Source organism: Eumetopias jubatus, unplaced genomic scaffold, assembly GCF_037043125.1.
Source record: "Eumetopias jubatus isolate StellerSeaLion01/CBP00866 unplaced genomic scaffold, mEumJub1_p1.0 scaffold_3, whole genome shotgun sequence".
NCBI lineage: Eukaryota > Metazoa > Chordata > Mammalia > Carnivora > Otariidae > Eumetopias > Eumetopias jubatus.
In genome coordinates, this window is record NW_028274809.1 from 42,743,872 (window position 1) to 42,757,363 (window position 13,492).

At 41.1% G+C, this 13,492-nt stretch overlaps 1 protein-coding gene across 1 annotated transcript in view; it reads left to right on the forward strand.

Moving 5' to 3' along the window:
* Positions 1 to 11,878: 11,878 nt before the first annotated feature.
* Positions 11,879 to 13,492, forward strand: part of TMEFF2 (transmembrane protein with EGF like and two follistatin like domains 2) — a 224,376-nt gene continuing 222,762 nt past the window's right edge. Inside the window, exon 1 of the mRNA XM_028124854.2 lies at positions 11,879 to 12,050. Within this exon, the coding sequence (XP_027980655.1) occupies positions 11,879 to 12,050 (172 nt within the window). The remainder of the gene's footprint in view (positions 12,051 to 13,492) is intronic.

Below are 13,492 nucleotides of genomic sequence, written 5' to 3' on the forward strand. Positions count from 1 at the left end.
TTTCTTAAATGTGCATTTTCATGAAATGTAACTTTCTACAAAACGGTAATGCTTTTAATATGCTTACATATAAAACAAATACATACTGTATGCCAAGATGAAGGCATTTTATTGCAAGTCAATAAAAGCGGCACCATCTAACCCCGTACCTTTCAATCAGATGACACTGGCAAGACAATATTTTATTAGAGAAATAGAACTTGTTAGAGAAATAGGTTATTGTTATGGAATGTAAGTCTATTAATGTTGTAAATTTATCTTCACATATGTCATGTAAGATGCATTAGTACCCATTAGATGCAGGTATAAGCTAAACATTAATGGAGCTATTGTTGAATCTTTTCACCACAGTATCCTCCCGGTCATGTGTGCAATGCCTCCGAACAGAGCTTTCTTCTAAATGGTAGACCATTCTAAGTGATATGCAATTAAGAAATGTGCTATTTCACTGCATTAAAGCAGAAGCCAAATGCAAGTCATTAGCATTCATTTCCAGTACAACTTGGCAAGTGAGGGAATTTGTGCAACAGGGAAGTGATCACTTACCTTATAATAACAGTTTAAAAAACTGTTATTTGCGATCCCTGTAGCCTGGCTAGAGAAGCTTTCTGCCAGTTCTTTGTAGTTATCTTGACAACTCAAAAAGTAAGTTCATTCTTAACATTGAATCTTAGGTTAGAAAACATTGGATAAATCTTTAGTATTAATTTCCTGTCTTCTAACATAGAAATAAAAAAATACCTATGTTATACGGATAATGGGAATTACTTAAACAGTTTTGTGAGAAGCAAGTGCTGTGTAGATATTATTAACATTAGTATTAATTTATAATTAAATAGTTGACCTACAAAAAGCATATTTGGTCATAAAACTAACATTGGCTTTTACCACATTCACCAATGACATCGTTTCCTCATCTATCCATGGCATCATATGTCACAAATATATTAAAGATGTAAAAGTCAAATACAAAACTCTTACAAAAAAACATTAAAAAACTTCCGAATTATTAAGTTTGGTTTACTTAAGGAAAATCACAGATCAAACTTTCAAAACAATGATGGATTTATGAAGAAAACCCATTATTTTCTGCTTTAGACAAATGACTTAGTTGTGTTTATAGCTCATAAGTCCTATCTTATAAAATTTCCTACTTTTCTGGAATTAGTGGATTTAGTTCACATATAAAAATGGAAAATCTCGTTTATAAGATGATTTACAATATACTTAACCAACAGTTCCAAATATTTACATTTCCTTACATCTACCCTGCTCTTCAATTAGGAGTAATTACTCAAAGCAGAGTGCTGGGGGCTGAGATGTCACCCATCATTGTCACGGATTCTGACTCAGATTTGAGCAGCAAAGATCAAATCACACACACTGCCTCTGTTTTATATACACTTCAGCCATAATACCTATTCTGTGACAGAGAGCCTTGCAGATTACAGACATCATTTAATCCTCATATTGTAACTGTCAAGTTACATATCTACAAAGGGTATAAAGAGAATCAGTGAGATGAGGCTTCACATGGCTTCAAGGGTCAGAGCCAGAATTTGAAATCAGATTCCAACTCAAATTCAGAGTCCTAGCCATTACCCTAAAGTGGCTTGTGTCATTGCTAATCCCTAGACAATTGTCCATGCAAGGGGAAAAGGTGCCATTTTTAAAGATTCTGTAACTCAGACAAAGAAAGAGTTAGCTTTATGAGAGGAGAGAGCTAATTCACTCTGTCTACACTGGTGTATCATGTTAAACACTGTCCTTCGTATGTCTCACAGATGCAACTATCTTTGTATGATATAATTAAACTTCATTGGAAAGAGTTCAAGACCAACTCACATTACATTGAATTTTATAATATGGCAACTGATATTACATTAGATTTCACCAGTGTCATTATGTAGTATGACAGCAAATGGAAGAAAATCAGCTGGTAAAAAGTTATGCTCTAACTGTAACATTTGTGTGCAAGAATATCAGAATTAAATTTGAAAGCTATTTCTAATATTTCCATTATTATACTCAGGTTAAATACATTCCTCATTGAGAGTAGTTAAGAACCAAAATGTGAGGCTTTGTTTTGTTAGCTAACTCAGTATTTCCCTCTAAAAACATAGCTGTGCTCTCAATGTGTCCTTTAGTCTCTTTACTGGGGGAGTGGGGTAGATACCTTTATAGAAAAGACAGTATATCATATAACACTGCTGCATTAATTTTTATTTGAAAGTAAAATAAGTTAAACGTCCATAAACAAGGCCCTGAATAAATTATGAGACATCCAACATGAGATTCTACCAAATCACATCAAGTAGAAGGATTCTAAAAGACTAGTGGCACCAGTTACCTTTATATAATGAGAAGACCTGGAAGTTAGAATGCCAGGATGACTCTGTATAATCTATTTATGATTGGAATTGTTTATCATGTGTAGAAGTATGCATGCACACAAACATATAAACAGATATATATGTATATATTATATGCATGTATATGGTATGTGTGTGAGAGACCCCCAAATACCACCTGTTGCCTACCTTCTTCTCCATTCATATCACTTGAAAACCTCAAATTTCACATCAAATAATTGTTACTTGTTTCATGGTCTGATGAACTGAGTGGCTGATCTCCTGACTTGAGCAATGGGAAATACAAAGGTGGTAAAAAATAAAGGCACAATTACAGGCTGGGAATAGAATGAAGTACTGCCCACAGGAGGCACTGAGACTAATAGCGACTTAGTAGGGAACACCTGGATAGAAGAAGTGAGAAGTTCAACACCAATGTCCATTGCTGAGGCACTCCCTGATGTGCTCTAAACATCACCTTCTTAGTGCCAGTTTTTTACTCCAAAATAAGTCTTGCCTTTTAAAAGAAGTTTCCTAAGAACTTCCAGGTTATTCCAAAGGGATTTCACTATCTTTTCTGGTAAAAGTGTAAATAGGTCCTCTCTGGGATGTGTTGATTAATGTGCTTAGCTTTAGCATTTTAACTTAATTTAGTGTCATCTGTTGATTGCCAACTATGTATAAAGCATTTTGCTACATCCTTAGAATATACATAGACAAAGAATGATGTCCCTGAGCTGAAATTAGAGATCTTTGAAATTCAATATTATTTGACTAATTATTGTGCATGGAAAGTAAATCTTACATATAAAAGTCAGGGTTTATAAAAAGTAAATAGGGAAGGTCGCTCTCTAACCTGCGCGCCGCCTCTAGCTCACCAGGCTGCCGCCTAAGAAGGGGACTAAGTAAGGAGGTCTCTGTACCATGGCTCCTACAAAGCCAAAACTGCCCGCAAATCCACCAGTGATAAAGCACCCAGGAAGCAACTAGCTACAAAACCCGCTCCCAAGAGTGCGCCCTCTTACTGGACGAGTGGAGAAACCTCATAGTTAAAGCATGGTCCTGTGGCAACCTCCGTGAAATTAGACCTTATCAAAAGTTGACTGGACTTCTGATTCGCTAACTTCCTTTCCAGAGTCTGGTGCGAGAAATTGCTTATGACTCCAAACAGATGTGAGCTTCCGGAGTGCAGCTGTTGGTGCTTTGCAGGAAGCAAGTGAGGCCTATCTGGTGGACTTTTTTTTGAAGATACCAACCTGTGTGCAATCCGTGTCAAATGTGTAACAATTATGCCAAAGACATCTAGCTAGCACACCCCATAGGTGGAGAATGTGCGTACAAAACCACTATGATGGAATACATTTCATTCTTTAAACAAAATTTCTTTTTTTTCTGTTATTGGTAGTTCTGAACGTCGGATATTTTCCCCCACCATGGGATCAAAAAGTACCTGAATATATTAATGCAAGCGGAAAAATAGGGGACAGAAATCAGGTCTTGGCAGTTTTTCCATTTTCATTTGTGTGTGAATTTTTAATATAAATGTGGGGACATAAAGCATTAACGCAAGTCAAAATGTTCCAGTGAACAAGTCTCAGCAGTTCCACTTTATAACAATTGTAAATAAACCTGTTAATTCTGGAAAATACCAGCATTTGGATTTTTTTTAAACAAGTAAATTCCTTATTGACAACAACTAAAAAAAAGAAAGAAAGAAAGAAAGAAAGAAAGAAAGAAAGAAAGAAAGAAAATGGGAGAACTTACATAAACTAAAAAATAAACTAGTTTTATAGTTATTAAATAATTTAAATAATTTGCCATGGAAACATCCCTTCTCTATTATCGGATGTACTAAAATTTAAAATATTTACAATATTACAATGATACATAGATAATGTTCAGCAGACATCTAATGCAGCTAAATGCAATTTATAAACACATATCTGAGATGGGGATGTTCGGATTGCAGAGAAAACTATAGGAAAAAGAATAATGGAAATAGTAAAGTTAAAAAAAAAAAAGATGCTACTGCCCCAGAAAGATGAAATGAATGTCCGCCTTAACTCTCTGGATGGCTTTCTATTTATAGACTTTAGTCCTTCCTATAACTTGCCTTCTTCCTCCTCCAGAGCCCCACACCTGATTCTCCATTTTCTTACACCAGGCTAACTTTCTTGATACTCAAGTAATAACAATAACTCTGGACAAGAGAAAACTGAGACTCAGAGAAGCTAAGTAACTTGCCCATGAATACCCTGCTTGTGTCAGGGCAAGGATCGCAACTCAGGCATGCACTGTTGCCCTGCCATATAGCCTTGCCTTCCCATTATATCGGAAGCTCTAATAATAGTCAGTGAGTGGCTAAGTGTCCAGATTTATGCTGCAAAGCAAAGAGGTAAGTATAGAAGTGTAAAGAAATCAATTAAACTCTCTTTAAAATCTTGCGGAATTTTCTATTTAAACACTTTTAGCATGTTCAACAGTGTAAAATACAGCTTTTCAGAAAGTAGTGTTATTAGACACGATCTGTATCTGATCCTGTGTTACAATCACTGCTCTGTAAGATAAAACTGTGGAAAAAAATTAAAGGTTGTAAATGTTTATGATGTTCATAATGACAGGCAAAGTTGTATCAGATGATAAGAGTTGCAGAATATTTACCCTACTGTGAGCTGGCTTTCTGCTGTTTCTGTGAAACAGAAGTCAGAGGAAATGACCAGCCTTCTCTAGCATGCGGACACAACTTTTTTTAAAGCCTCATTCCTTTAAACTATTGTTACTAATGGTGTAATAAATGAAATCCATTGCCATAGTTTATTGCAGTGCTCTCTTGCTAAAAGGGATTCCATGATCAAATAATATTGGAAAACCTGAGTTCAATAAAGTTAAATAGGTGTTTAGTTTTATCTGATGCTGTTTTGGTTTGATTTTACTACAGGGCTCCTCAGAGCCTTTAATATGCAAATGTGCATTGTGAAGCTAAGTAGAGTTTCTATGAAGCGTTTCCCAAATTTATTTTATGACAGAAGCCTCTTCACTTCAATTTGTCTTTTTCTTCTTTTTGGGGGAGTGAGGGACAGGAGGAAGAAACACTTGGGTAAAAGAAGTGTCAAAATAGTTGAGAATGTTAGTTCCTAAGAGACCTAGTCTGCCACTGACAAGTAAGTTGGGCAAAAATCAAACAAAACAAAGCCCAAACCAAAAAACAAACAAACAAAAACCAAAAGCCCCACTAAATTAAAAAAGGAGGGACTTGAAAAGCAGTTTCATTCTAAATTGATTCAAACTTCTGTTTCTAACTACAAAAAAAATAAAGTTTCATAATGATTTGAAGAAAAGTCTTAAGCTCTAAGATAAAGCTATGATTAAATTAAATAGCGATTGGGAACTGTCTGAATTTGTAAATAAAAAGACACCAAATTGTATTGAGATGCCCGCTGTTTTTTATATGTAGCTTTTCAAAAACAATAGTGTTTTTTTTTCTCAAACTATTGGCAAGCTTGTGGCAAACATTAACTGCTGCATATTGCTTTGGTTAAATGTCTTAATCAGAAAACATTTTTGTGAAATGTTTATTTTAAAGTTTTAAGTAAAAAATAATTACCCTTTTACTTGCTGAAACTTGGATCTTTGGATAATGAGGAAATACCCACTCATTTACTTTCCCCATGGCAGTGGCTAGCAACCAAAGCTATGCATTACAGTCATCATGAAACTTTTAAAAATCCAGTGCCTCCACCTCAGCTCCAGAGATTCAAAGCCTTGGAGTAAAGACTCCACATCAGTATTTTTTAATCCCCCAGGTGATTACAATGTACAGTCATGACTGGGGCCCACTGCCTTAAGAGGAAATAAACTATTTCTCTAGCACTGAAATTATAAATCTACACATAAACTATCAGAAATAATTAAAGGCACAGGAATCAATAAGGCATAGGAACTTACATTATAAAATGATTTCTTTAAATCATGGCTTGTTATTTATGCATCATTAAATAATTACAGCGAAGGGTGGAAAAATAGCAAATTTACTCTCAGCTAAAAAAAAAAATCAACCTGAAATGAAGATGACTTCTAGGAAACATTATCAATAGCATTTGATCTACAAATTAAACACTTGATATACCAATATATTTGTTACTGATAATATAATATGTATTTTTATATTAATAAATTATAAATGAAAGCTGATGAAATAATGATTTGAGTCTATATATCTTATGTAAGCTAGAAATTAAGAGATAAAATATTAAGGTTTGGATTAGATATGAAAATGATACTGTATTTCATTATTAGTAATCAACATATTGTGCACTTTAATGTCACATACACATAACTTGTATATATTCAATTATTTTTTATTATATATTTATATGATTATTATATATAAATATATAGCTGGCTACATGCATACATATTTAGGTATTCATTCATTCATAGGTATTCACCCCAAAGCCATTATCATTAAATCATCTATCTCCCTTAATCTTCAGAAGAACCCTTGGAGGTAGATATTACTATTACCTATATTTTACAAATGAGGAGACTGTCCATGGTCACAAAGCTAGTAAGTCAGACATAATAGAAGCTTACTACATATTTGGTAAAGATATGCTAGAGAAATTCAGTACTTAATGGTAGATATAGAGATGGATGTGTATAACAGTCATCTACACACTGAGTATAAGCCTTTATCTTTTTAAAAAATTTTTTAAGTAATCTGTACACCCAATGTGGTGCTCAAACACATGAACCCATGACCTGGAGATTAAGAGTCGCACGCTCTAGTGACTGAGCCAGCCAGGCACCCCCGACACCGTTGTTTTTTTTGTTTGTTTGTTTGGGGTTTTTTAGTATAAACCCTTCTCTTGTCTTAGAAACTTCTCTGCCAAAAGTCCTGTGACAACTGGGCAAGAATCCAGGTATCCTTTCATTTGTCATACAGGTAGAGGTAGTACCTTATTTCTTAAACAAGGGTGAATATTAAAATACAGATTCCATGGTCCAATCCCAAACTTTCTGAATTAGCATCCCTGCTATTGAGACCTAGAATCTGTCCATCTTTTAAAAAGCTTCTTAAGTAATTCATATGAATTAATTCATTAGAATTGCAAGTATGGAAACCACTGGATCTCATCGCTTATGGTTGAGATTTAATATTTAGGTCTTACCGGTACTCTGTAGAAAAGGCAAAGAGGCTGCATGGACAGAATGAATATATTCCAGTTAGTTTCCTTTCTCAGAGGCTAAGAGGTAGTCATACAGCAGAAAACAATGATGTAGGTTTTGGGCTCTGACATCAGACAAAACTGTGCTGAGTCCCAGCTGTGCCACCAACTAGTTTTGTCACATTGGGCAAGTCCCTTGATGCTTTAAAAGCTATATGTCTTTTCTATAAAATGGAGATAAGGAATTCCTTGTTTCATAAGGGTTTTGTGGGGATTAAAAATATGTTTCACCCTGCATGATACAATGTCTGACACTTAAGAAGCGTACTATATAGCTTACCATTATTGAAATATCAGAAAGTAGTAGAGATCAGAAAGGGGATAGAGTTCTGATTGGCAGTGTCTTATTTTCTCCAGGTTCATTTATTTATCTTAAATTATTCTTGTTCTAGAATAATTTTTCTCCCTTCCCCCAACTGCACCCCTATTAAAGCTCTGAGTAATCTCACAATTCTTAACAATGCCTTTTCCACGTAGAGGGAAAAAATGTTTTTAAAAAGTTCTATGGAAAGAATTTCTGTGCTGTTTCTACTAAAAATATAACAACTTAACTCTACACCCTCTGAGTCGATTCTAGAATGTGTATGCCACAAATAAATTGTTTTAACTCAGGAATATTGAAAGCAAATATTCTGTACTCTTTTAAAATAAGACATTTTGCAAAGGCATGACACAATTGGATTGTATAACTAGTATTCATATGATGCACAATGCAAAGTGCAATTTGTAGACCTAGTTTTAAATTCAGTTCTAATAAGTAAACTGATTTGACCCTGTTGGGGGAAAAGTTCAAGCACTCATCCAATCACTAATCCAATCTTCATTGTCATAAAATGTAATTCCTGTCATTTCTGTGGTACTAATAATGAAGTTAAATAATGTACATATTTTTATTTACATGTTCAATGATACTATGCTCTGTTCAGTGAGTGATGTTCTTCTGCCACTTGGTGGTGCTTGCCAGTTTCAGAATTTGTTTCTTGGTGGCACTGTAACACTGAGTACAAAGCAAGCTGAACAAAATCACAGCATTCCTATTGGAAAGGCTTTGCTTGAAACTGTTTAATATTTAAAGAACCTCTGTGGAAGTAACTGCATTTGTTAACCAGTCACAACCAGTAATTAACTCCTTTGGAGTTTTAAGTTACTTTGGGGAAAATGTCTTAGGAAGGGTACATATTATTAGAAAGCATGCCAAAAATTTACTTAAAGAGAATTCAATAACAGTTTTACTCTGCGAAGAGGTTCTGTAAAATTCTACTTATATAGCCTAGTGTTGAAATTCTAACAGGTCCTGTCTCATTATCATAATTACTGATAAACACTTTTAAGGACTTTGCCTTTAGTTTTAAGCATGACTTATTTTCATAAGCCTGATTAGTTACCACAGCAGCCTTGCTATGGAAAATGACATGTTCTCACTCTGAACTGGGAGTTGTTAAATCTAGATCTACATTAAGCGTATATTTATGTTGCCGCTTCTGCTGAAAGGGTGCAGCGAAAGACATCTCTGATTCCTTGTTTTTGCAATATCGGCTGGCAGCTCTATCTAACAGGCATTCAGTTTCCTTAAAGAATTTAGCTGCGCTGTCTAGAAGCCGATTTTCTGATGCCTCCAACGCCTGGTCTAATTGATCTGTTTTAATGGAGTCTTTGTCGGTGAGGAGCGAGATGCCACCGACTAGAATGCTGGGATCTGCTGCTTAATTGCAGGGAGTGAGAGACACTGAGGTTCAGAATCTTTGGAAGTGGGCGGGGGTTGGGGGTGATCTTGGGGCGGAGGCAGAGATGTAAGATAAAGGGATGGGTTTCACACAGGAAAAAAGATGAGATTTCTTTGAGGCTCTGAGGTGCTGCACGATCACATCTCTCAAAGGAGAAGTTAAAAAGCAAGGAAGTGGGAGGAGGTTGGAGGTTAAAGTACTTAAAAGGATAGCTTGAGCACAATTTGTTTTTCTGGCGGTGCCTGCGAAAGACAGATAGTCCCTGATTTCAAAGTGTACTGGTGCCTCTTTTAAGTGATTGGGGATGGACGCTAATTGCCTGTGAGGTGCCATCAAATATGCTTTTTTAAATTCGGGGGATCAGAAGGAAAGAAGGAAAGATGAGATTTAAAAAGAGAGAAACAGAGATGAGGGCTCTTGAAATAGAGAAAGAAAGAAAAGGAAAGAAAAGAAAAGAAGAGAAAAGAAAAGAAAATGGAAGGAAGGGTGGAAGAAAGCGAGGGAGGGAGGAAGGTAGGAAAAGAGAGGGGGAGAGAGAAAAAGAGGAAGGGAGGGAGTTAGGAAGAAGGAAGGAAGGAAGGAAGGAAGGAAGGAAGGAAGGAAGGAAGGAAGGAAGGAAGGAAGGAGAAAGAGGGAGGGAGAGAGGAAGGAAGGATAGAAGGAAGGAAGGGAGGTAGGAGGGAAGGAGTGAGGAAGCAGAGGAGAGAAAGGGAAGAAGGAGGGAAAGACATTTAGAAGGAGGGTGCTGGCGGAAAAAAAGGAAAAAAAAAATCTTGAATCGCTGAGCAATCGCACAGAAAAGAAAATTCTTCCTTGTAGGTCATCCAAAACACTGTGACCGCAATAACGACCCGGGTCACTACAGAAAGATCCTCCTCTCCATCCGTGTCCCGGGAAGCTCTTGGACCAGTTACTAGCGACTAAAATACCATTAGGCTAAAGAGTGTCTAACTGCGTGAAGAATGCAGCAGGCGGAAGGCGGGTCCCGCTACGCCTTTGCTCAGCGCCGGCAGGAGCGAAAGAACGAAGGGCACTGAGCGACACACTCCTGTGGAGTTAGACCTTCTCGCCTCCCCAGGCCACCGGAGATCCGGCAGAGAGATCCGCTAAAGCGCCCAGGGCCGCCACCCGCTCCGCCAAAGTGAGCCGCTCTTCTCGGAAGCCGCTTCCTGGAGGCTGCGCTTGCTACCCACCCGTTGCTGATGCCGACGAGCCCTCCTTGCCTCTCTCGGACCACTTGTCCGGACCAAATCTGACCTCCGAAACACATTTACCTGCACCTCCCAGGCAGCCACACTAATAGGTTCCCGGCTGGAGAGGAGCGTGTGATGAGGAGAAGGCTCCAAACCTTCGGCTCCTCAGGCAGGGTCGGAGCTGCAGGGGGCCAGGGAGGGGAGCAGAGAGAGAGAGAGAGAGAGAGAGAGAGAGAGAGAGGGAGGGAGGGAGGAAGGAAGAGTAGAGAGCCTGGAAGCCTGGCTGAGTCAGCTTGGCGAGCAGCCTCAGGGTCGCAGGCTCCTGTGGGAACCGCTGCTGCTTCCAGGCCGGCCAGAGCTCTTCTCACACCACCGCCTCTCACCCTCTCCAGGTCTCTGCACCTCCCTCAAGAAAGGTCCCTGGGCTCTGGCCGCGATATTCCCAGCTTGAATCCGGTTACAGGCGGCGTGTCCAGCACGCAGGAGCCCCAGGCTCCAGCAGGACACCCTCTCTGGGCCCGCTCTCCCCTCTCAGCCCTGCTGCTACCGCTTCTCCTCCACCTCCGCCCTCACCAGCTCCTGCTCGGAGAGACGCCACCCAGCCGCGGCGGGTACTCGAGGCCCGGGGTCAAGCACTGAAGAGGGGAGCTAGATTGGGGGCCCTAGACCGGACCCAGAGCTCGGTAGGGGGCGTCCTGGGGCGGAGAGTGAAAGAGCAGGTGGTATATAAAGGTGTGGGAGTCGCCCACTCTGAAGCCCGCGCTTCTCCCCTGAGCCATCCCCGCGCAGCCCCACTCGGGCCAGCGCCTGGCGAGCTAGCCCATCTGTGGCATCCGTCGTCGCCTCCTCCTTGCACCTCCTCGCCGACCCCTCCCTCCCGGGACCTGCATCCCGCTCCGCCAATCAGCGCCCGATTGCCTCTTCCCACGTGATCTCGGGCGGGCTAAGGACCTGCTGCTTCCCAAACGCCAGAGGGACGCGGGCGGCAGAGCGCGAGAGGCGGCTGCTCGGCTGTGGGGCGCTTTGACTCTCCTTCCACCCAACCTCCTTGGACTCCTCTCCTCTGCCCTCTGGACTCCGGTCTCCTCGTGATCCGCTGGCTGCCCAGAGCCCCCTCCTTATGGCAGCAGCCTCCCGAGCCTCCGGCGCAGCTTCTCAGCGGACGACCCTCTCGCTCCCGGGGCTGGGCCGGGTCGCTGGATGTTTCTGAAACTCTGGAGACCATGCGCGGGTTTGGCCGCTGCTTCCCTGTCGGGTGCCACTGCCACCGCCGCCGCCCGTGCTGCCGCCGTCCGCGGGATGCTCAGTAGCCCGCTGCCCGGCCCCCGCGATCGCGTGTTCTTCGGAAGCCGTTTGCTACTGCAGAGTTGCGCGAACTAGTCATGGTGCTGTGGGAGTCCCCGCGGCAGTGCAGCAGCTGGACACTTTGCGAGGGCTTTTGCTGGCTGCTGCTGCTGCCGGTGATGCTACTCATCGTAGCCCGCCCGGTGAAGCTCGCGGCTTTCCCTACCTCCTTAAGTGACTGCCAAACGCCCACCGGCTGGAACTGCTCCGGTAAGTCCAGAACCCCAGCCGCCGACCCCTTTAGCCCCGCGGGGGAAACGTGTTTCCAGCGCAGACCAGCCTACCTTAGGTGCGTCTCTTCAGCCGCTCGCTTCCTACTGCCCCAGACCTCTGGGACGACCGACCTCCACCCAGAGGAGCACAGGGAACCATTCCAGGCCGCTAAGGAAGCTGGGGGCCGAGGGGGTCTGGGGTGGGCAGAAAGTGCAGGTGTAGGGACCTTCGCATCCTTGCACTTAGAACTGCGGGTATGTTAAGACATATTAACGGGATGGTTTTGTGGATCCATCGAAAAGAGCACCAGTCCTTGGGGGAAAGACTAAAACGGTACCTTTCCCATCATTAAAGAAAAAAGTCTGGCTAAAATGAGCGAGAAATAACTTTATGAGAAAGAACAAGCGAGAAAGCAATAAATCAAATAATGACTGCAGGGGAAACACTGATTCCTGGCAAAAGTGCCATGAGGTGCCCTGGTCTCGCTTTCAAGACCAGGTCACACGGATTCTGAAGGAGCTTAGGTTTCAAGAGATTCATTCTCTCTCTCTCCCTCCCTCCCTCCCTCCCTCCCTCATTCCTCTCTCCCTGCCTCCCTCCCTCTCTTCCCCTCTCTCACATCCTCCTAGTCTACTTGGCTGCAAAAGACGTTGTTTTTGCAGCCCAAAGATGCTTCTCTCTTGCCTCCCTAAGCTCCCTGATGGTGAAGGGAAGTTGAGAAAAGATTCATTCGTCGGTCTCCCAGGCCTGGGTGGGCATAACTGAGCCAGGCAGGCTTATGCGCAGGCGGGCGGAACCGACCCGGGTGGACGCTGACTCCATTTCTGGGCAGGCTTCCTTGGAATGGGTCAGGCGCTCTTCTTGCTCGCTGGGTCCCTTCAGAGTCTGAAAGCGAGAGCTTGGCAGACTTTGCTCTGCTGAAGCCTCCTAATTAAATAGGGCCCAAGGACGGGAGTTGCTGTACTCCGAGCTGGCTTCGCATTTCAGTATGACAGCCCATAGTATACCCTGGCGGGATTGTGGTGTGATTTCATTGGCATTTTAAATTGCATTAACATGCCTGGGTATTGTCCCCTAGATCTGGTCTGTTCTAGTTTTAGCAAGTGTGCATGTAATTTTTCATTTTCTGTAAATATAATTCTGCTGTAGTTAAATCTGGCTCTGAATAAAGTGGCTTCCAAGGATGTATGTAAGCTGAAGTGTATGTAACTTTGGAGAAGTGGGAATGACCAATTGTAACTCATAGGATGAAAGAATATGTAGTCCTAAGTTGTTACTGATGTAAATTCCATGAGGAAAATTATTATGCATCATTGTAGTTTGTGCTTTTTAAAGACAGGTTGAGATTTGCAACCCTATTAGATTTGGGTCAATAGATTGCCTTTGTTCTGTTTTTGGCAGTTTTTAAATTTGGTATTTTTATAAAATTTAACATGTTT